This window comes from Corvus cornix, chromosome 1 (assembly GCF_000738735.6).
Source record: "Corvus cornix cornix isolate S_Up_H32 chromosome 1, ASM73873v5, whole genome shotgun sequence".
NCBI classification, from domain to species: domain Eukaryota; kingdom Metazoa; phylum Chordata; class Aves; order Passeriformes; family Corvidae; genus Corvus; species Corvus cornix.
The window spans coordinates 20,648,893-20,672,795 of record NC_046332.1 but is presented as its reverse complement, the minus strand read 5'-3'; the positions used below and the strand labels follow the sequence as shown (position 1 = coordinate 20,672,795).

The 23,903-nt window shown below is 40.1% G+C and overlaps 1 protein-coding gene across 4 annotated transcripts in view; it reads right to left on the bottom strand.

The window, feature by feature from the left end:
* Nucleotides 1-23,903, bottom strand: part of IMPG2 (interphotoreceptor matrix proteoglycan 2) — a 55,686-nt gene that overhangs the window by 8,180 nt on the left and 23,603 nt on the right. For 2 of the 4 annotated variants that reach the window (XM_019283689.3, XM_019283690.3), the window contains exons 6-16: nt 20,790-20,819; nt 15,844-15,890; nt 15,294-15,385; nt 12,609-12,770; nt 11,507-11,565; nt 10,160-10,177; nt 7,932-8,176; nt 7,208-7,290; nt 3,286-3,598; nt 1,153-2,807; nt 41-260 (exon numbers count right to left, since the gene is read on the bottom strand). In XM_019283689.3, coding sequence (XP_019139234.3) covers nt 41-260; nt 1,153-2,807; nt 3,286-3,598; nt 7,208-7,290; nt 7,932-8,176; nt 10,160-10,177; nt 11,507-11,565; nt 12,609-12,770; nt 15,294-15,385; nt 15,844-15,890; nt 20,790-20,819 — 2,924 coding nt within the window. The remainder of the gene's footprint in view (nt 1-40; nt 261-1,152; nt 2,808-3,285; nt 3,599-7,207; nt 7,291-7,931; nt 8,177-10,159; nt 10,178-11,506; nt 11,566-12,608; nt 12,771-15,293; nt 15,386-15,843; nt 15,891-20,789; nt 20,820-23,903) is intronic. The other 2 variants (XM_019283691.3, XM_010396196.4) reach the window with 2 other exon arrangements.

Below are 23,903 nucleotides of genomic sequence, written 5' to 3'. Positions count from 1 at the left end.
AGATCTCTTGTTTTAAGCTGCAATTCCCTGCTGTCCTTACCTGATTCCACATCCAGGGAGTATTTATCAATGGCCAGGTTCATGGTGTGATATGCAGTGTTGCAGAAATCTTCCAGGATCATGTACACAGCGTTGGTGACATTCCGAGGCACAGGTTTGGCAAATTTCATTCGACTGTTCACCACAATGCTGCCATTTCTGAAGTTCAGGATTTCCAGATTCTGGAATCCCGTCAGATTTGACTGAAGGTAGGGCACCAGCTGCAACACAGGGGATGTGACAGAAAAGCTGAATCTTTGAGTGTCTCTCTACTCAAGCCAGTTGCACTGCTACTACACCAGACAATGGGAGTCTGAATGATCTTATCCAAATCCTGCATCAAGGGCATTAATCCTTACCCAGCTGAGGTCTGTGTTGGCAGCCTACCAGGAGCCTGAATACTTAAGAGTATATCAATTTGCAAGGGCTTCTAAAAATCTACAATTCAGAAATACAGTTCTCAGGACATACGTCATGCTCGCCCTTGATCTAAGTACCATGAATACTTGGCATTTCACAGGATTTTTCTTTCAAGCATGTCCCCCTTCCCTCTCTCTGCTTTGCTCCCTTCATCTCTCACAACAGAATGTTTGTTTCAGTCAGAAGAGGGGAATTTCCCAGTTAAAACTTGGCAGTCAGTGCTGTGTAATTGTTGTGAGGCTTTCCTAGTCATCAGCCAGGTTAGGAGCAGCTTAATTCCCTGAGCTACCTCTTACTTAGGACAGGTGGAATGTGTTGTAGAAAAGCTACCTGCTCACAGCCCCAGATTTTTTTTGCATCTTTCTCCCTATAAACTAAATACAGAGCACTCTGGAAGCAAGTAGGGGGAGTGTGGTAGTGACTTCAGCTACGCTGCTATATTTATTGGCACCAGCAGGGCAGCTGGTCCATGGTGCTAAGGAGTTCTGCCTTAGAGAGACTATTGACTGAATAAAAGATGAACAGCATGCCACCACCCATTTCCAGACAGAATTTTCCCCACAGAGGGACACAAATCTGATGTGTAAACACTAGTTTTGAATTGCCCTCTGCGAAAGAGGGATGACTAAATATAATTTACCAACAGTTTTTGTCTATCTGGTAGTGGACATTTAGCATAGAAGTGACTCTTACCAGTTCCAAGAATCGCTGCTCCAAGGCTTTGTATTCAGGGGAGTTTTTATTAAACAGGTCCTCTGAAAACATCATGTTGGTAACGCGAAGACTGAAGAACACAACTAGAGCTCGGGACGGGACTGTGCTACTATAGTGAGTTTCATGTGTGGCCCAAGCCACGCTGGCCATCTCTGTGGACTGGACACGAGTTGTTAGCTCCATGTGACTTTCCGTCATTCTCCTTCCCTCCTCAGTCCTCCCAGGAGAAAAGTGGACAGTGCTAACACCATCCAGGTCTACTGAAACATCCAGGACTCTTGTTGTTTCATCTCCCAGCTTTGTTGAGGTAGCCACAGACAATGATGGCGAGGATGCCACAGGAGGGAGATGGGATGGAAGCTCAACGGTGCTTGTTGTTACACTCACTGTTTGATAATCCATAACAGTGCTGAAGCTCATGGAAATGTGCGTGTCATGGTCTGTACCATCCTGCACAGCAAAGCCCTCTAGGACAGTGGTGTGACCTGTTACAGAAGGAACTTCAGCTGAACCTTGAGTAACAGCTGGCATTGCTGGTTGCACTGTCTGATCTAAGGAGGTCTCAAGTGCCCTGTCAGTAGGCCAAAAATCAGCTGGCTCCTTCACTGCTGATCCAGGAGCGTCTTGGTCTGCCAGCGATGAATCTAGGGCTTGCTGCTCTTCTGTGGAAGCATCAGGCTTTACCATGGAAGGACCTGCAGTCAGAATAGTTCCTGAAGAGGTTGTGTCCAAGTGTCCTATCGTAGCAGCTTCCATTACATCCGGTTGCTTCACTGTGAATAGTTCTTCTGCCATTGCCCTGTCTTCACTTTGGTGTTCAACTACATCAGAGATTATGTTCTGGCCTGCACTAAACTCCTCAGGTTGCTCCATACTGACAGTCCCTGTGGATATAACGAGACTATCTTCCACAGACAGATCTGTATATGGTGGTGAGACAGGGGGCTCTCCAGCTGGCATGACAAAAGAAGAGTCATACATGCCCAGGGTTTCTGTCTGTGTAGATGGTTCCACAGACGATGGCTCTTCTGTCTGTAACAGAGGTACTTGCAGAGTTGTAGTCTCTGGAAAGACAAATATTTCAGATTCATCAAGGAAATCTTTTATATCGACTATCCCTTCATTCTCATCTTTGGAAAGATCATAATCTAATTTATTCCCAGAGTTAAGAATATAGTCTAAAATCATGCCTTCAGGAATATCCTCAGTTTTGATTAACAAAGAGTCATTGTCATCTTCAAGCCAGCTATCAGGACCAGGGTAGAAAACTGGTTCCAAGGTTGCTTCTTCCCAAGGCCAGATACTTGATTCCATTTCTTTTCCTGAACCATCAAAAGCTGAACCAGACCCATCATCATATATAACTCTATCTCCAAGAAATATATCAGTTTCGTCTTCCATAGGGGGCACTTCTAAGGGAAAAGGAATTTCTTCCACAGAGTCTGCACTGTCACTGCCCTCAGGACTACCTTGGATTACTTCTTCCTTCTCTTGAATATCAGTCTCTACAACTGATGAAGAGGCCACTGTTGGTGCAGAAAGCAGAGGAACTACATAGTCATCGGTAGATGGAGATTCTTCAGGCACAAGGTGAGAAGGACTTAAAGGCAAAAGTTCTTCAGATAATCCAGTATCTTCAAACATTAAAAATAAAAATAAATTTACAATTAGATCTTGGTGATGATAAAAAGGGTCAAATTTCATTAATTTTATTTTTTGTAGATCTGTATTCCACATTTTCCATAATATATCCTGGCCTTTGTATGCCAAAGGATTCCTTTGTATCATAAGGATCCCTGTTAACCTCTCCTACTTTCCATTCAGATATTTTATGGGCCAAGTCAAGACACACAAAATCACTTCTCTGCTATTTAACAAGTGCCACGTATGTATCATTTCCAGAAGAGATAAACAGGCATTATCAGCTATTACAAGCATTTTACCTTGGTATACAGTTCTTGGATACATGCACACACAAAAGGCAAAAACTGGCAGAGAAAGATACTCAATTTTTAGACCTTTCTAAAAACTCATTTTGGTGAACTATAATTTGGTGAGCATCAGGAAACACTGGTAGCCAAATTTAAGCTTCAGTCAGTGGCATTAACTTACCTTCTGAAGAACTGGGGGCTGAAAGCCATTCCTGAGAGTCCATAGAACCGTGCTCTAACACTGGTACAGTGACTAAACGAGAAGTCTCTAAATTCAGCCCATCAGGCAAAGCAGTGATGTCAGCCTCTGAGGAAAGTGGAGCTTCAGGTGCCAAACTGGCCTCATAGTCAATATTCTCTGGTCTTGGCTGGATTTCATTGTCACTAGACTGCTCACTGTCTGAGGTGGAGTCTGGTTTGGTGTAATCAAAGGGCAAAGCATTGCTGACAGTTGATTCATCTGCAGAAGGACGTTCAGCTAAAAAGGTGCTGTCCTGGAACATGAAGCCACTATTAATATTTCCACTATTACAGGGGAAATACTGATCATCTGCATTGGGCTGAACACACAGAAGGGGTTAACAGCAGGCAGTGGCCAAGTCTTGGACTACTGCCTCTGAGGGAGAGATGTACAGCAGCAGGATGAGTGGCAAATATAGACCCTTACTAATCCTGTGCAATATACATGTAAAATGCACATCCTTCTGACAAATGTCGTACCCAGTCATGTCCATCAAAAAGGGAAGGGAGACATTCAGATTGATTGGAGTGCAGCATCCCTTATGGTATTGAGAGATTTACCATCCAACAATATCCAACCCCATCTCCTTTCCTATGCTGAAAAAATGAATCTGTCCATCTCTAATTAAATCAAAGATAAATGTCTGCTTTCCTGAAGCATGATGAGGTTCTAACAGCTACTATTCATCAGCCACACAACCAATACAGTAATTCTAATATTTCAGTTACTATGATACATGAAACAGTATAGAAAGTGAACTTTGATGTATGCAAGCCCGGTCATCATTTATTGATATTTTTTAGTTTATGGGTATGAAAACCCAGGAGGATAACAAAGACCAGAATGTAATGAGGAGCACTCAGAACTTGGAATAATTTAGTCTCAAAGCCAAGATACCTGTGCAGGAAAAAAAAAATCTATCAGCAGTAATGATGAACAGCAAAGCATATGCAGAATGAATTTGTGAATTATTTGAAATGTGAAAAAAATAATACTTTTTTTACATCTCCAATTTCCACACTGTTTACTTACTACTCCACATCCCAATCATTAGTTGGTTTCCAGTTAAAGTAGTTAGCATATTTCATCTTTGAGTATTAATCTCCTACTGTCTGATGCGGTAGTTATATTGGAAAAAGTCAATAAAGATGTTAAGTTATTTGGTCAAGACTACAAAAGCAAGCTGATAGCCTAAAACTCAGGAATTAGTGCTTTGCATGGATACCTGCCCGCATATAAATGCTGTGCAGTACTGGGATATGGACCCAAAAACTTGTGGGGCATGAAAGACTGCCAAGCAATTTCAAGAAGTAGCAATTTACTAAGGACTAACAAACCGCTAATGGCGATGTGTAAACTTACATGTGCAGTGGACGCAGGTTTCTGTAATACGTATTACAGTTCAAAACCACTCTAATCATTTCTGCAGCTCACCATTCCTGTCAAATCTCTTTCTATTGCTTGACCAGCAGGAATAACAGGAAGAATCCAAATACTTTTCAATTTGAAATTTTTCTCCTGGTTAAAATGTGGGTGAATTAAATTTTCAGCTTAATTCCAACTGCATTTGAATGCTTTGGAAACAGGCCAGTTAAGGTATTTTCTTTTCTTCAATTACTTGTTTGCGTGTATTGATCACATTTAAAAATGCCAGTTGTTATGCCACCACAGTCTCATCAATTTTTTTAATTTATGTGGTAAAAATGAGTTGAGAAGTATATATACCATAGAGACACGTACTCCAGCAATTTTATTTTTTGGCAAGACTAACCACTATAAATAAATCTGTAAAAAGAGTTACTGTAAAAATTAGAAATAAATTAAACATATAAATTCCATAAAAAATTAATTAGGACCACCACCAACCGCTCCTCAATAAATTTATTTAATGTAAGCGTTTAGCTGCCAGGGATTGCACTTCATCATTTATTAGAATGTGGATAAATGTTCCTATGGCAACTAACATTATTGAAAGATTATTGTTACAGGGCAATATATTACATTAACAAGTTTAATATCATATTGGCAAGTTCGGGTTTTCACTGATGTGAAAGGCTTACAAATATGATAGATGGCTGTAAACACAGAACTCCCCTCCCTGATTTTCCATTTTTGGCTGCCAGAGAGGCATTGTATTCATCAAGCCAGAGCATTCTACCTGTTACAACTGAACATAAACAACAAGAAAATACAGATTTCAAAAACTAGACCTGATTTTTGGTTTTCTTTTAAAGAGAACTGCAGAACCCAAAGAAAATAATTAGTTGTACCATCTACTAGCAAATGGCTGGTGAAGTCATGAGAGTCTCACGTTATATCATGATCTTGGTATGCTAAGACAAATCCAGCTCGTTCTCAAATCACCAAACTACAGCAAAATTCTTTTCCATAGGTAACAGTTCTACTTGAGAGTATCTACTTGAACCATAAAGGTTTGACATCTGTGGAAATAATTGATCAATTGTGTACTGTTTAAGCATATTTAGGATTTTCTTATATTTATGTGAAGCTACAATCCAAATTACCTGTGTATTGCAGATTGTACACAGATGGTTTGGGGATATTCTTGATACTTTTTACATAATCAGAGTTTTTGAGTGAAGGCATAGAAGCCTTTATTCATAGTCCATTATTAGAAAAATATAACTTCCACCACTTTTTCTCGTAACATTCCCAAAAACTGGTTTAAAATTTATTATTGCGAAGCTACCACTACTCTAAAATACCTTCCTGCCTGCACATCAGTCAGAGTATAGAACGGCAAAATTCTTTGTCTTACTAAAATAAACATCTACAACATTTTAGACTAGTTAGATGTCTCCAGTAAGATGTCTCCAGTAAAGAGAAAGCCCTTTTCTGAAAGTTAACTTAAATTCATGTTTATCTACACGTGGCAAATCCACATGAATTTGTATTTTAGACATCAATGAGTAGTTTTTAAAACTCAGGGAAAACTGGCATGAAATTAAGGACATTATACATACATCCATTCTAACAATATTTGAATTCTGTGAAAACAAATTTTGCTTACATAAAAATTTCAGAAGTTGGCTGAAATTAAATGTGTCTGTGTTCATAACATTGTCTCATAATGGACTGAGGGAGAACCTACCATCCAGCACAGGTGGCCCTGGATGTTATGGCATGGTCGGAGCTCATCTCTTTGTGAAAGTATAATCTGTGTTATGTAACAAAGTGGAGAGCAGAAACCAACTGCCCAGACAATGATTCAGTGCTCGGAAGATCTCACTGTTGGCAGAGCTGACTGACTTGATCTCAGCATCGCTGGCACCTAACTCAGTATCTCTGCTTGAAGTCCCTTTGCATTGTACAGACATGGTCAGGGACACCAAGTCTCCTGTCCAATACCCTGGATTATTCCGGAGGTATTCAGAGGAGACAATTACAATTTCAAGAGACAAGAAAAGAAACCAGTGCCTGTTATTTTCCCCTGCTGGTATTAGGAGGATGGACATCATTTTAAAACCAAATTGAGAACTTTCTGTGAAAGAAGTACAGTAGCAAAAGGAGTTCATGAAACTTAGCATTTTATCTCTTCTAGCAGCCAGGTTTAGGGTTTATATCTAGTTCTTCTTTGCAAAGAAATGGAAGGAAGAATCACATCTTTAAAGCAGTTTACAATCAAAACAAGATGATCACAGAAGACTGTTGGGCAACAGACACCAAAATTGTCACATGTGAGATTTCCCCAGTTTTTACTCCAATGTAAGGTACGCCTTCATTAGTACTTATTCTGCACGAACAACAGCATAGAGGAACTCTGGGTGTTGGTTACAATTCTATCTGGCTGGGTTAAGTTGTTCAAATGTGTCCAAAGGCCACTGCTCAGAACCATACTCACATCAAACTCCGGGCGCGCCAGCACAACTGGATTCTCAGTAATCCAGGACGGGACTTCTGATGTGGGATGCAGTATTTCTTTCACTGTGGAAATATAAACACTTGGGATCTAAAGGCTGCAGTAGCAGTGTGAGGAAGTTGTGTTGGAAGACTGAGTGAAAAACCCTCTCTGATTTCAGTTTTGTGAGTAAAATGTTTTCAAAAAGTTTACCAGAGAGATTTTGTTTCTGGAAACGGTTCCAAGTCACTGCCAGGAAGTGTAGGGGAAAGATGAGAACAAAGGGGTGACAGCACTCTTTCATCACCTCTAGTGGGATCATTGAATATTCAACAATAGCCTGGGTATTTCCTTTGTGCTGCCTAAGGCAAACACAGACATACTAAGCTGAAGGTCACCCTGATGCAATATGCACCATGTGAACCACATTTCCTCCTTTAATTCCTATTAACTTTTGGAAGTATTACTGAAACTGCACACCACAAACCTCCTATCAAAACAAAAATTAAAAAAAAAAAAGGTGTGTGGGGGGGTCTAGGCTAATGGTTCAAGAATGGGATGCTACTGCTAATGACTTGGCCTAGTTAAGATCAGAGCAAAACAGGCTATAACAGAGTTGATTTTGTTCTGTTTGATTTTTCAGAAGATAGCTGAATAGTTCACTCATCTGAGATTTATTTTAGAAGTCAGATGTGTGGCACACCAATGGATCATAATTAATACCCACCGTTAGTAAGCTGGAGAGATTTCGGGTCTAAAATCATGGAAGCATTTTCAAGCAGAGCATTCTTCTGGAGGATCTCAGCAATATAATCTTGGAAATCACTGATGGTGTACACAACTGTTGGATTATCCTCTATGCCCATAAAGGAGTTGTCCTCCACCTTGTTTGAATGAAGGTTAATGAGGTCCCAGGTGGCATTGCTCATAGCTTTTCCATCAAATGTGACAGCATAGTGAACTTCCACCCCACTTCAGTTGTACAAAGAGAAGGAACACAGATGAGAAATGCCAGGTTTTCCAAAGCAAGCAAACAATATTTTTTCACAAGAACCCATGTCAATACCATTTTTAGTATAAAAATACAAAGAAAATAAAAAGGAGTCTAAATAAAAACTACTTCATTCTTTTCACAAAATTCTCAAGGGAAATGCTACCAAAAACTGACATCTGGTCTGGTCACAGTCCTGTATTTCTGCTAGTGAATGGCAGACAGACCACAAGCAGACCAAAACACTGGCTGTCTGCAAGCATTATTAGTGGGTCCACCAGCATGCAGTGGCAAGAGTGAGGATTTTAAGGTCATGCCAATAGTAGGAACAGCTCTGAGGTATGAAAATAGCCAGGAAAAACAGGCTGTATATAGTAGCAATCTATAGTAGCAAGTGAGAGTCCTAATCTCTGTCACTGTGCAGTGTTAGCCTGCTTGAAAGAATGTTTTTAATAACAATAAAATAGCATTTAATTCTTCTTATAATTGGGAACATTTATATAGACTCATTTGATCATTTATTCTATAGCTCAATTTTGGATCTGTGTACAGTTTAGGAGTTTTTTCATATTAACTCTCCTCCATTTTCTTGATTTTCTTCTCTTGAATGCATCTGGATGTCCTTTTCCACATGACAGCTTAGGCAGCAATCAGATTTACCATACACTGGGCATAAGCACAAGGGAACTTCAGAAGATATAATGCATTTTGGCTGTACACAGAACACAGCAAGAAAATTAAGTAACCCATGAATTGTTAGAAAAATGTGCTCTGAATACAGGTTTTCCTCATTCCACAGAGCTGGGTTAGATTTCTGAAACAATGGCTCTGTTCAGAGAAGTCTTTAAAGCCCCAGTGCCAGATACAACAGAGACAATCTGCAAACACACTGACTAAACCCAGGAGCATGAGGTTTTGCTGCTGGCTCTATCACTGACATGAGCCCACCATAGGCTCACCATGGGCACTGACTGGCAGCAGAGGAAATTAAAAAGGACAGCAGTAGTGAAAAGGTGCAGGAAAGGTAGAACAGAATATGCTCCTCAAACATAACATTTAGATTTAATACAACTGTTCTGTCATTCATAATTCCTAACAAATAACTACAACACCATCCTCTTTCTGGAAAGGGCTAAACATCTGGTGCCTGGAACATAGCTCTTGTGAACAGTGGCATGCATCTTAGCCTGCAGAAGTGCCCAGTAGTAGGGGATGCCTTTAAGTCACTATAGTTTGTGAAGAGATTTGTGTTATCTAACCTTTCTTAAAAAGTTAGAATTCTCATTCTTTTTAGACTTGTTCACAGAAACTGGCTATGCCTGTGCTGAGATACACACGAAACAAATTAATACATTCAGTGAGGTAAGGCTGCAGTTCTTTTTGTGTCTTGTGAAATTCTTAACACACTAAAGAAGGAAAATTCTGGATTCTTAACTTGCATATGTCTGATGAAAAACAAGTCCAGACTGATCCCATGTTCTGCTAAAGAACATTAAAGTTCTGCTAAGATCTGCAGCACCTCTGGCCTTGAAGCAAAGCCAACAGCCTTTGCTGGAGAACTGTGGGTTTCTTATCTACTTCAATTTCAGTAATGATAATAGTCCTGTTTCTATTCAAGACTTTGCTGCAAAGTATGAAGACTTTGAGTCATTGTTAAGCAATTTTGTTTTCTTCACGAAAGAGACTCTTATACAAAAGTTACCCCAGTAGCTGACTTGTGTTTACGATGATTTTTCCTGAGGGTTTTTTTATTATTAGGACTTAAATAAACAAGTTATGTTTATCCTTAATGAAACCAGATCAGTTGCTTGCAGTTTCTGGTAGAACCCTCTCTCATAATATTTATGTTAGATAACTATCATGCTCTGAAGCCAAAACTACAAATCCCAGAAAACTATGTCCTCCAGCTAAACATGTTCTTCCTATCGGTATTATGACAATATCTATAAAAAAGTTGTCTTTACCTGTCTTCCTCTGAAGGGCTGAATACAAAAACAAAACAGAACAGCAAAACCTGTTAAATCAATATCATAGTTTCCTTTAAGTCTTAAAGCTTTAACAAGTTTTCTTTGGTGTTCTACAGGGCACACCCATTTGAAAACACATACAGCAAAATCCTTTTAAGTTGCATAGTTACTCATAGCTATTCTGCTACATAACAAATTGTTCTGCTTTTACTGAACTATTGCCTATTGATCCCAAGGAATCAGCAGAGCAGAGCCATCTCAGATTATTGTAAATAATGCAGTTAAGTTGCTGTCAGTACCAAGAAGATCAAGGCTCACTTATTTGACCTAAAGGTTTGACTTACAACCAATGGGTTTTGTCATGCACAGCAGAGCACAGAGCTCCAGTACTTTGCTAGAAATATCAGCCCTTTATTTTTCTTCTCAAATGAACCAAGTGCTTGCAAACATATTAGACTGCAGATACCAAGATGGAAGGTTTTGCTACCTTCCAGGCTGAAAGCTGGACATAGTCTAGGGCTCCAACCACACCACCTTTCTCACTATGGCTGCTTTTTTACTGTGTGTATTCTAGCTAAAATACCCCAGGCAATAAATACAGCTTACAGTCTCAAAGAAAACGCAATCTAGATTAATTTATGAACACACTCATTAGATTCTGAGAGCTATATCCAGTCCATTCAAGAAAAATCACAATTTGTGAGCCCTGTGCTGCAAAACTCAGACATCTTATGTTTGATGCATTAACTTAAATTAAATGCCACTCTGAAGCACAAATGGATTTGAGGAAATCAGGTATTTAAAATTTATTTACAGGAATACAGAGAGTTAAAACATTCCATATCATTTATCAAACTATCTCCCACCTCTGTTTTGATCCAAGAGAGAAACCTTATGTATCCTAAACACTAACCTTTAGAGTCATGCCAAATTAACATTAAGAATTTGAAAAAGAAATTTAAATACACCACACTTTTTCCAAAAAGGTTTCTGTGTCCTTCCTTGTTTAGCACTTGGATATATTAGAAGAAGTATCAGATACAAATATATCTTTTTGTTTTAGTATAGAATCTTGAATAAGAATGCCTTGTCTTAAAATCACAGCAAACATTTCATGTGAGATCCTCTGGTAAATGCCAGAAGAAAAAAAAATTTCATTTACATATAGTTCTGTATTTCTATTTCAGCTGCATATATAGAGGTAGCAAATATGAAAGCACTTGGTTAATACATCCTAGGAACTCCCACACACATGCCTGACATTCTGCTAAGCATCGTGTCAGCTCATTGCACCACCATGCACGATCGTGTTCAATCACCACATATGCATCAGTATCTTTTTACCTGTAATCCAGGATATGGATGTTTTTGTATCCAGGTAGTCCTTCAAACACGCTTTTAATCTATTTTGAGGGAAAGCCAAAAAATTAACACAGATTCCATTCACTTCTTCTCATGTGGTGAAAAATCAGGAAGTGTTTTTAGCATTTTCCAAAAATATATCTGAGCTGCTATATCTAATAGGCAAAAAACAGTTAAATATTCTCTTTCTTTATGGAAGAGTAGTTTTGGTGGCATTGTTTCATTATTAGAAAAAGGGAAAATAAGAAGTCAGAAGAACATCCAGTGTTCCCCAAGAACTGTATAGACACATTCCAAGGGGAGAAATGGAAAGAGACTGCCAAGATAATTAACTGTGCTACAGGAGACAAAACCAAGATAGAGAATACTTAAAGTACATGCTGGTTTAGAGGGTTTTTTAGCTCCCAAAGATCCTTGCCAGTTGGTGATTATTTTTTACTCTGTAAATTCTTGTTTCCCTCCACCATCTCCTTATTTTTAAACTCTGGTGAGACTTTATCACAGTGCTGCTGACTTTTTTTTCCAAGAGCTTCTTTATTCAGAGAAAACCAGGCAAGGGATCAAAGGAGTGGAACATCCATGTGCCAAGTGGACTTTGTCCCATCTTATATTTTTTATACACACACATACCATGGCATTGCTATTTGGCCACACAACTAGGAAAACTAAGATGTCTAGCCTACGCTAGCAACTTGTGACAGTTGTGGTGATGCTTTTTGGCTGCAGTGAAGAGTACATCTCTTTCCCATCTGGCCCAGGATCTGGCACGGGGTTAGCTCCAGTAAAAAGGATTCAGAGATCCCCAACTAAATGGGACTAAGAAGGAGGCAAAGCTAGAGAAAAGATAAGCCTCATGATAAGCAACCATATGACAACTTAGATGCCTCTCCAGAGAGAAAAGGAAGACATACACCCTGCCCCCAAAAGATGATGGTAATATAATTACCACCATTATAGAAAAAATAAAAAACACATATTGGAAACAATAGGGAGACAAAAATCAGCCCTGGCACAGATGCTTCTTGCTACTATTGCTTTGCAGAGCCAGCAAAAGGAAAAAAGAAAGTTAAGGGAAGGGAATCACCTGAGAAATGAATCGTTGAGACAGCAGTTGATACTCAGCAGCAGATGGATCCTTCAGCTCCTCACTGTACTGTTCACCAACAATCAAAATGTTGAACTCAATCATCTGCTCTGTTACGGGTCTGACTAGCTTTTCGTCCTGCTTCTTTATCTCATTATTGATCTGGAAAGGAAGGAAGAAGGGAGAGAAGAGATACACTTATGAATGACACTTGAACACTGCAGTCCAAAGCACAGCGTGTTCACTGGAGCCATCAGCACACCTGTTTGCCTTGCACTATAATGGAGTGCTTGTGAAACCTCAGGGACAGAGGCAGCAACTAATAAGGCAATCTACTAAACAAGAACATTTCTTGAGAATTCTCATATTGAAGATAATTCTGTTTTCTATTTGGACATCTTCAGTGTAAGTCCATCTAGTTGACCTCAGGTACAAACAGAAATACAGTTGTGTGGGATGTTCATGAAGCAATTTAAAGTGCAGCCATGGATACCCAAACATCTCACTTGAGCCCAGTCAACCAAGGTTGATTTACCCAAAATTCACACAATTTATCACATTACTCCTACTTACTATTCCAGCAGGAAGACAAGCTACCTTTGCCAAGTTCTACATTTGGAAGAACATCCTGCGTTGTTCAGCCTCAGGAGGTGAAGGATCCCCCCAGATACACAATGGGCATTGGGAAACTGCAAGGAGCTCTGCTGAGCTAAAGCAGTGGGCTTCAACTGTTGTGTCTACAGCTGCCCAAAAAGCCCCAGAGCAGTGGCTGTGCAGTGCATCAGGGATGCATGTAGCAATCATGCACACTGCCACAGGCAGCAGTGAATACCAAGTTTTAATCTAATTTGAATGTCTGCATGCTTTCTGCTTACTTCCCTAGCAGTTTTAAAACAGCATACAATTCCTTGTGGTATACTGAAAGACATCAGAGAAAAAAAAAAACAGAGCTTTGTCTGGGAGAGAAGGGAAGGCTGGCTTGTTAACTTTAGCCAAATGTCTTTTGCTAGAGGTTTTCCCTTTGACTATTTACATACATAGTTGTTGCCTTTTTCCTGTTAAAAAGGAGAAAGAGCCAGCAAAACAGAACTTTTCATCAAAACTGCAGCCTAAGTTATGAATCATGCAGGAAATGGAAAAACTTTCTCCAGAAAGTTTACCTGCCATCAGTGAGCAATTTCTACATAGTTTAGGAACCCTCTAAAATTTGCTAGTTAAATTCTCTTTCTGGCCCCTCACATCTCTTTTTCGCTGGTTAACTCTGTCCAAAGACCATAAGGACTGGCACATCACTTAAGGTTAGTTAGCATTTGAGAGATACACACAGCAGGCATATATATATAGTGCTACCATATGGCTGTTTGCAACACTATGTAGTTTAAATCATTTGTAAGCCCCCCGAAACCTGGCACAATCAACATATAAAGCACAGAAGATGAGCTTTGCTCACTCTTGGCTTTGTAATCAGCAATGCCTTTTGGCTGCTGAGAACAGTGAGGTGGGATGTAACTGTGCAGAGTGAAAACGCTGTAGCAGCAGCAATCTAATTCTGGTTCCTTTCCAATTTACCAAGTGGCCCTATTCTCTGCTCCAGTAGAAATATTCCAGGCAGTTCTGTTTCAAAAAAAGAATAATGCTGTTCTTGGGACCAAACCACAAGTGTTCTTGTTGCATAATATAAGGCCAGACCCTGCACTTGAGTCAGAAGCTGTCTGTTTCATATTCTGTATTTATTCCAGCATCAGAGCTCCAGTCAGCACTTAAAGCTCTAGGAGAAAGTACAGTTTGGATCAGCTTTGTTTCATGGCCACACTAGGTTCTTGAACAATAGGGCCCAGTTAAACCCAGTACAATAAATCAGCTGTTATATGCAGCATGCATATATGCAAATTTCTGAACTTCTCCATTACCCATTGAGAGTTTCATTTTTATAAGAAAAAAAAAGCCAGCTGATTTATACCACTGGCTTGCAAAATTTTCTTCAGTCGTGTTGGCCCATGAATACTGCAGTTGGACTCTAGAGTGTGGGATTTAAATTTATCCAGAGGACCTGTTTCCTAGAAGGAAATACTTCCCTGGAACCTATGTGGTGGTCAGCTCACTTCTATGGAGATATTTTAAGTATGGGGTCTAGATTTCCCAGTGTTGTGAGCTTTGGTTAAATATCACAGAAAGGGTGGCCTGTAAGATGATAAATAGAAGTTTGCCTATATCAACAGAGAAAAGGAGCAGAGAATCCGTCTTCAAGGCTGTCCAGGCCACCTCTCTGCTGTCCTACACAGTTGTACCACTCAGACCCTTGAAACACTACTACAGCAACCTAAGGTATAACGTGCTTCCATCGGAATAAGAGTGTTCCACATTCTTCTTGGAGCTTTCAGAACCACCAGGCATTCCCTTTCTCATCCTACGGCACTAGCAAAATCCTCATCTGATAGCTCAACTGATCTGTTATCTCCGACTGCTGGGGAAGAGGCATTTCAAAGCCTCTCCAAATGAAAAAAATATCTCCTCAGGAAAATATTTTAAAACTAGAAATTCACGCCCTGATTTTATGAAATTCAAGTTTGTGTTAACACACTATGTTAATGACACCTTTAATTGCTAGAAATATGTAAGTGACCATAAATATCATCATGTAGGGAAGGCAACAGAATGCTGAACCAAATGAAAAAAACCACTCACAGTAGGGACTACATTGTCAAGCTCATGGATGGTATCACCTGCAGGAGTCTCAACGGAGATCTCATGAGGGGGAGGAACATTGGCAGCTGCATCTGAAAGAGAAAAGTATTATTTTGTTTGAGTTTTTTTTTCTATATACCCATGGTCATGTAGATACACACAGAAGCAGTTCAGCAAGCATAAACCAATAGTAAAATTTGATTCCTATTCCCATCATCACAACAGCAACAGCAGAGAAGACACCTTAAGAGCCTGAGGAAAAGTATCAAATACATTAATCAATATAAAATTATAACATTCTGCCTAAGCAGATGTATTTTTGGAAACATGAACTTAAGTGCAATAAAAAGGGCACAGAACTAATTTTTCAAGTAGGATTTTCACGATTCATAAAATAACAAATTGTCAGCAGTTAACACGATCTCCAGATTACAAACAACATTACAGAGATGCAAAAATCCAGAGCTTTTTTCTGAAATCCAAACACATTCATTTCTCAATTTTCTGATAATTCAAAATCAGCCTTAACAGCAGTTAGATTAAAACTGACCTCTCAGTGTGGTGACGTCAGCATCCAAAGGTGGAGTAGGAGTCCCACTAGATAAAAATAAAATCAGAAATTGAAGCTGGATGTGGTAAGATAAATGCAGTCATTTTTGCTATTTCCTTGATTCTGATGCTACACCAAGAAGCACATGTGCAAAAGAAATTTTTCATGGTACTATTTTGCTCATAACTTCATAAAAATTAGGCTTTTTTCAGTTATATTTTGCAACTTAGATTTTGGGTCACTTGCTCCATACAGCACATCATGTGCCTCTCTGGGTTGCTAACCCTCTTATATCCCAAATGACATGGAGTCCCACACTAAAATACATTTTGCCTTCTAGCAGTTCCGTAAAGAAAGCAAATGCAGAGAAATAAAACACAAAGAAAACTGGTAATACCCTATAAACCACTCAGTTTTTTACAAGACTCCCCAGTGCACTAAAACACTGTAAATGCACTGAAATCACTGCAAGAAGATGGGTTCTTTTCTGCATTAATTTTATTCTGCTTGTTTGGAAATCTTCAAAACACATCAGTTTCAAAATCCAGTTATGGGATTCACACGCATATATAAAACAACTCTGGGTCAAATGCAAAAAACATTTCAGAAAAACAATCAGATGAAGACCATCAGCCTGAAGAAAAACTAGCAGTTTTGACACAACTCTTAAAATAAACCCAGGAGGCTTGGAATCCATTCTGTAAGCCTGGAGCAACTGTCAAGTTACCAAGAGTGGGAGACATGCTCTGACAGAAACTAATCTTTCCTGAATGAAGGAAAAATTATTTTTCTAGTTTGTAAGACTGGAAGTTTAAGTGCTGGAGAGAAACTGAACTTGAAAATTACTGAAGTTCATTGTATTGAGATATTCCTCTCACTTCTAAAGGATCTCCTTTTTTTATTGGTGGTCATACTTGTGCCACTAAGCACTCATTGCAGCAAGTCTTCACTCTAATATATGCAATGTCAGCCATGGTTCCTGGCCTTGCAAGGTTTGATTTTTGATTCACATACTCTATGTCTGGTTTTGCAGTCTATCCTCAAGCAAAACTCCACTCAAAGGTGACGGATATTTTGCCTCCCTCAGGGTGTATAGTCAGTCTTTGTATCACTCCAAAAAAGGCTTCCTGCACCAGGAGACTACCAGATTCACAGCTACATACTACAGATACCAGAGCATCAGCATACGATCAAAGAGACCATAGTTTCACTGAGTTAATGTCTGAAACACTTTCTCCCTCTGCCGCTCACAGACACAAGACTTATGTGCCAATAAACAGACCTGAAGGCAAACCTGCTGAACTTTTTATTTAAGTCAAGGATTTTTTTCACCCATTGTTTCCCAGGAGGCACAGTCTAATCCTCCATGTAATGATTAACTATACCAAAATGTAGTTCAGGGAATGTTAAACTGACAGGGTGAGATCTCCACAATAAATCTAAAATATAAACAAAAAATAAAAACCTCCACATGAACCAATCAGAAAGTACTTATTCAAGAGTTTAAACAGTATGTGGCAGGGCATATCACCCCTCTCGCACCACAGGTGGCCAGTGCAGATAGGAGAGATAACCCAGGCGGGCAAGGCCCAGCAGGTATCATCTCCTGGTGCCAAAAGGTCTGCAAGCTTAACAGATGTGGGAAGAGATAAAAAACCATAGGTGACCTAGAGGCCTGTTCTACACTATAAAAGTACTACAGATTGTCACAGAGGCAGAAGTCTCGGACTCCCTGGGAATGTGCGAGACTATTTCTTCCCGAAATTTGGATGCAACTTTGTGGTTACTTTTCTGGACATTGAGGGAAAGAATTTCGATGTGTGCTCCATCAGAAACTGGATGGTAAGAAACATTGGATCCTAAATTATATTATTTCTTCGCTAGCAGTAAAATTAATGGTACTTTTAACCCCACACGTATAATACTAGTTGTCCTCTTTTTGTCTTATTCCTGTGTAGTAATAGTCTGGTTTAAATCTTTAAATCTTGGTTAGTTTTGTGTCTATTAAATAAATAATTCATTCTATAATAGACTGAATCAACAATTATTAAAGAACTTGCAAATGAGAGTGGGTCTTGGGGTGTTGGCCACCTCAAAAAAGCTACTGCCTGCCACCAGAGGCCTGGGCAAAAGGCAGGGACTTATTTAAACCTACAATCCATTCAATCCATTCATAACACAGTATGTTCATGAACTTTCTTGCACAAATAAAATCAATGAGCTCCATGCAAGGTTTGAAATGCAGTTGCGTCTGCTTCCATCTCATGGACACCAGCACCTGTTTTCAGCCAGCACAGTGTAAGATAATGCTCTGCCAATTCTTTGACAAACTCAGTAAATCTGGGAACCATTTCCAAGACTGGAAAATTTTACTTAAGACTATGATTTAGACAAGATAGCCTCTCTTAAGGATATTTTGTTAAGAATGCCGGTCATGTTTTAGAGGGATTTGGTTTCCTTACTTGTCTATCATCTTAGAACTGCAATCAAAACTATTGCTTAATTATTAATTGGTCTGATGAAATATTTTCCAATTAAGTTCACCTAACTTCAAGATGTGTCTTTTACCAGTTTCAATAGGAAGTAGATTACATCTATACCAGAGTGTGACCAAATCACAGCATCAGTAAATAAAGCATTTTAGTGCATCATGTCTAATGTTCAGAACCAAGCATGACTCTACTTTTCAGGAGAGGTGAGTCAGTCTGGGATTTTATTTCTTAAAAACTGTTCAGTGTAAATAGGGTCAGAATAAAAACCTCAACAAAAGCAAAGCGATCAACAGTAAAAACTCTGCTACAGGATTTTTAATGTCCTGTTCAGTTCAAACCTATTTATAGCCATTAGCTGACTCTTGTATCAACCCCCTTTTCTATCAAAGGGGACAATAAGAAACATGATTTGCTGTGGTAAGCTCTGATTCCAACCTGGGACTCGCAGGACTCCATCCAGCTGCCCACAGGTTGGTGCCCAGAATACTTTGAGGGGCCTCCAGGCACTCCTGACCTCCAGCTACTGCCCCACAAGGCACAGGTCACCCACGGATCCCACATCGTCCCTGCCAGCCTTCTACACACATGTGCTGCAACTGAGGGCATCTCAAAAGGACTAAAATTACTATCTGACCGACTGAGCACCCAGTTCTGAGCTGGGTTAGCCATGGCCAAGGGCCAAACACCCACCCAGCCACTCTCATTCCCTCTGTCTCCATGAGACAGGGGAGAAAATAAGACGAAAAGCTTCTGGGTTGAAATAAATCCAGGAAGATCTCTCTCCCCAATTACCTCCATGGGCAAATCAAACTTAGCTTAGGGAAAACGAATTTATTGCATATTTTAGTATGTTTGGGTAGTGAGAAGCAGACAAACATTAAAACACCGCTTACCCTTCACCTTTTCCCAGGCTCAACTTCATTCCTGACTCCTGTACCCAGGGCACGCTCTGCAGGGGCAGCAGCTCCTTCAGGAAAGGTCTGCCTGCTCCAGTCTGAGCCCTCCCTTGGCTGCAGGGAATACACGCTTTGCCACGGGGCGGTGCCTTTGGCCTTGGCATTCCCCATGCCACTGTTTCTCATGCTTTTTGTTCCCTCCTCCTCTCCCTGTGCCATGTTTTTGCCCTTTCTCACACAGGCTTTCCCTGAGCTGCCACTGCCAGGAGTGTAGGGTTCAGCCCTGCCCGTCAAAGCCATCTGGAGGCACCTCAGGGCAGCCCCAGCACCACAGGGAGCCCCTGCTGCCACCACCTTGGGCACCCGCCCAAGGACAGCTGTGTTTGCCATTGTGTTCATGAGATCAGCTTTAACTAAGTTGCTTGAGTTTTTAAAGGAAAAATCCTCAAAGAAGACAAGAAAACCCAAACAAAATGCTGTGTTATAAATCACACTTTCAAAAGAGGAGTAGTTTGCAAATGGAAAGGCCTAATATCTTTCTCAGGTTCTACTTCTAGATCAGATAACTGGTTATAGACACATCAAAGTGAGGTTCTTCAAGTTGCAAAAGTCCCAGAGGACTTTCTGTGTCACTGAGTCCAAGAAATGACAGTTCTCCAACAGGGCACTTCTGTCACAAACGTCACCTTAGGCACCGGTTTAGCCACATGGTGACAACCACAGCCCAAGCCAGGCCTTGGGGCAGCTGTGACAGTGCTGAAAGGTGAGGTGAGAGTAAGGCCAGTGTCAAGGTGAGAGTTAAGGTTGTGTAGCAAACCCATCTCCTTAAGCAGCAACTGACCCCACTCTTTGCCAAGGCCAGGTAATATATTCTTACTGGCACTGAGGGGATTTTAAACACAAGCCCTCAGGAGCTAACCAATTTTCTGACAGAATTCCAGTGCACAACTGGCTGAAAATTAAAAACCAAGTGCTTAAACACCACCTACTAAAACCCTAATCAATCTAACCAAACAAGACCAGTCAAGCACCAAATCTGGCCAAACGATCAGCTATCACTTTTTTCCAAGAGGATAAAAATTTTGTTTTAAGAATGCTACGCTCTAACCAAAGTCACCTTATGTGCAACACTGGTTTTTCATTACTTTACCAGAGTGGTGGGGTTTGCTTTCTTTTTGCACGTGTTTCTTTTAGCCTCCTACTTCCCCATAACATTTTAGTTTTTCAAATGCCCACTTTATTGATCACCTAAAAAAGCAGCAATTGTACTGGACACCTCTAAGGAAGTTACTCAAAATGCACATGGCAATGCATATACTGAATTATCTGAACACATCACTTTTCAATGTAAACACAGAATCAAATTCCTGTTTACTTGCACCACTTAAAATACACGGGATTTTTTATGGTTTTGCCCCAGGATTAATCCAGGACCCACACTTGATTTTTAACTCTACCTGCACAAGCACACCACTTGAGGTGGAGGGACTGTATTCCAACAAGATTTTAGTGTGAATTTGAGACACAGACATATGAAATGTAATTTCTAATGTCCTACCTGCATGAGTGATTCCCTGGATCATCTTGGCTGAGCAGTAAGCAAAACATAAAAACATACACATATGTATGGAAAGGCAGGAAGGAATACAGACAAGCAGATGTCTAAGCACCAGAACGAACAACACTGCACTTGTGTTTCCTTGGCAGAAACAACCAGTTTCAGATCACACAGCTCTGTTAGACACCAGGATCTAGGCAGGTGTAAGACAAGATCCATAAGGGCCTAGGAAGCTGATCTGAAGCAAACAGTGCTTATGGACAGCCTATACATATTAGTACAGCAATCACAGCTCACAAATACAGCCCATATTCCCCTTTTTTTCAAGGCCCATGGTACGTACTTCTGTGTGACATCTGTCATGTCAGGAGAAGGCTTGACAGGTTCCAGTCCACCAAAGCATAAAGAGAGTTCCACTGACTCATAGGCCCAAACTGGTTCTTTATGTGCAGCCATACTGTGTTATTAAGGAGAAGCAACAGCCTGGACCTGTCAAATGGGCCATCACAGTAATACCATTTCACAGCTCCCCATGAAATTCTATGAAGGTGTTAGTTAGATTTTTCTCTACATTTCTCCTCAAGGTTTAAGACAAACCCAACTATGTGGTTGAAGAAAGTAACATCTTCAGATTTGTACATGTTCGGAACATCCACCAGTTTATCTAATATTTATAAGATTACTGGTCAGTTTGAATGTTCTAAAGTCTAACTGGCTATGTCAAGCATGTCTTTTTCTTGAATAATATTACTTCAATTCTCATATTGCACAAAGGAGAGAAAATTTTATCATCTGATTTTATAATTTTTAAATATTTTAATCACACAGCCTTGAACTAACTAAGCACACAATTTAAGAAGCATTTTTATGCAATTTCAGAATGCAAGGCAAAGCTTCGTATTCAGATTCTCTTCCTTTTAAATTTTACATGCATTTATCTTAATTTTCATTTAGGCAGTTCTTGAATTTTCATCTCTTTTGCTTCTAGTTAGAGCAGGACAATCCTTTCATATTTTCTACCAGACAGTAGGGAGCACAAAAGAAAATATACAACTGAAAAAGGAGCAGTGTGGAACTCCTCACATTTGGTAAAGCTGTGCAGATGATAAAAAAATTTACGAAATGAGCAATATCACTGCCAAGTCCACAAGCAAACTATAAAGAATCTAAGGCACATTTCTATGTCACTGCAGACAGAACTGCTGAGCTGGTGAAATGAGCCCAGTGCAGAAGACAAACTCTTATTCTTTCACGAAGCACATTTAGATCAATAGTACAAAACCTGAATTGATACACGAACCATTGCTGCCACTGCTGATAAAGTATGGATTCTAGATTTGCCCATGTATTTCAAGGCAGAGAACATGGACAGAACACAGGACGTCTGGACATGATTTACTACAATTAATTTCGGTGAGTACAGAATCAGCAAGTACCATCAGAAAGGACACATGCCTCTACATATTTCATTTTACATTAATAAATGCTTCTGAAGAAATGAAGAAGTAGTGTGTTATACTCATCCTTTTCAACTATCCTCCTGTCCTCTTTCTTTTCCTCAGTATGCTATTGTGCATACAGCATTCAAGCAAGGCTATGACCTAACAGCTCTGTTTTTCTGCTTCAACAATTTTGTGCTCCTCCTTTGCTCTCAGCTGATTCTCAAGATCTGGCTTTTGACCCCCCAGGAATTAGACAAAGGACTGTCCTGTTGTAAAGAGACAGATTCCAATATTAAGAGACAGAACATTTTTATGTGAAGTGCCAGTGGCCTACTGAATAAAGCAATCAGTAAAAGTCTTTAGCTGATGTAGTGCTCTGACACTTCCAACTGGGGCAAAAGCTCTACAATTTCCACTGCGCTGCTCTGTACACAACTGGATTGTGTCCCATATATTGCTTTTCCTTTTGAGGTTTTCTCCTTGGTGGTACTTAGTTTAATCCCTCAGTTCCTTAAAAGGCCAGGGTAGCACTTAGCCTACGTGAATGCACACTCTAAACCTTACAGGAACAAACTCTCATCCTGCTGTTACATCACTGCCAGTAATGCCGGATTGGGAGTTATTCCTGGAACTGAACTACAGGAGTACAAGGCACCTTTCAATAGGCTACATTAAAACTATCCCAGCATTTAACTAGATGAAATCAGCTTTTTCCAGCTAGAGAGAGACACCATATTGGCATCTAGGCAGGATTACATGAGTTGTATTAAACTATTCAAGTCACAGCTTCAATTCTATAGTGGTTTATAGCTTTCAGCACAATTTTGGTTTGATTTAGAAAGTTATAATGATGAACAGATATCAAGGGATTGTCTTCCATTCCAGATCAACCTCAAATTAAGAGCTCATTTCATAGAAATTTTTTTTTTCACAGAAGAAAGAGATTTGTCAAAGCTTGTGGGAGAGTTTCTTGTGTGGGGGCTGTGCTCTAGAACCTATGGCAAAATTTCTTATTCTTATCAGTGGGAAAACAGACCAAGAAATATGCCCAGTGCCAGGCCTCCAAAGTGAAATGGCTGCTTCTGCACAGTCATCAGAGGCATTGGATCTCACCACAGGACAAGTCAGAGACTCCTGCTAGATCCTCACTTCAAGGCACCGCCTGGAGAAGCCTGTCCTTCCCTGGCAGTGTCAGAATCTCACCTGAACATCTCATCTAGATACCCTGGATATCTAGATATTTAGGACAGTCCTGCCATCCCTCAAGACCAGAACAGTTGTTCGTTCTGACACAGATGGCACAGCTGGGTGACAAGTCAGCTGTGTTCAGATCCCAGCATTGCCCTGCACTGGACCAGCCTCTCTCTGCACATGTGGGTCAGCAGGTGAGGGCAGCAATGCCCAGGAGATGGTAGAACTGCACTCACTTCTCCTTTCTGCAGGAAGGACTTGACACTGGATTTACCACCCTGTGCCTTAGAGCTGATGGTGGTCCTGGGTTGGGTACTTATGCTGACTTCTTACAGAATATTTTTAGAAGAACATTTATTCTAATCTTTACTGGGAGGTCTGGTTATTTTTTCAGGGAATAACACTGGCTGTTGGCAGTACTGAGATGGCTGACTTGCTCCTCTTGGGGGAAGACATCTGGAGTTAGATGAGACATCTTCTA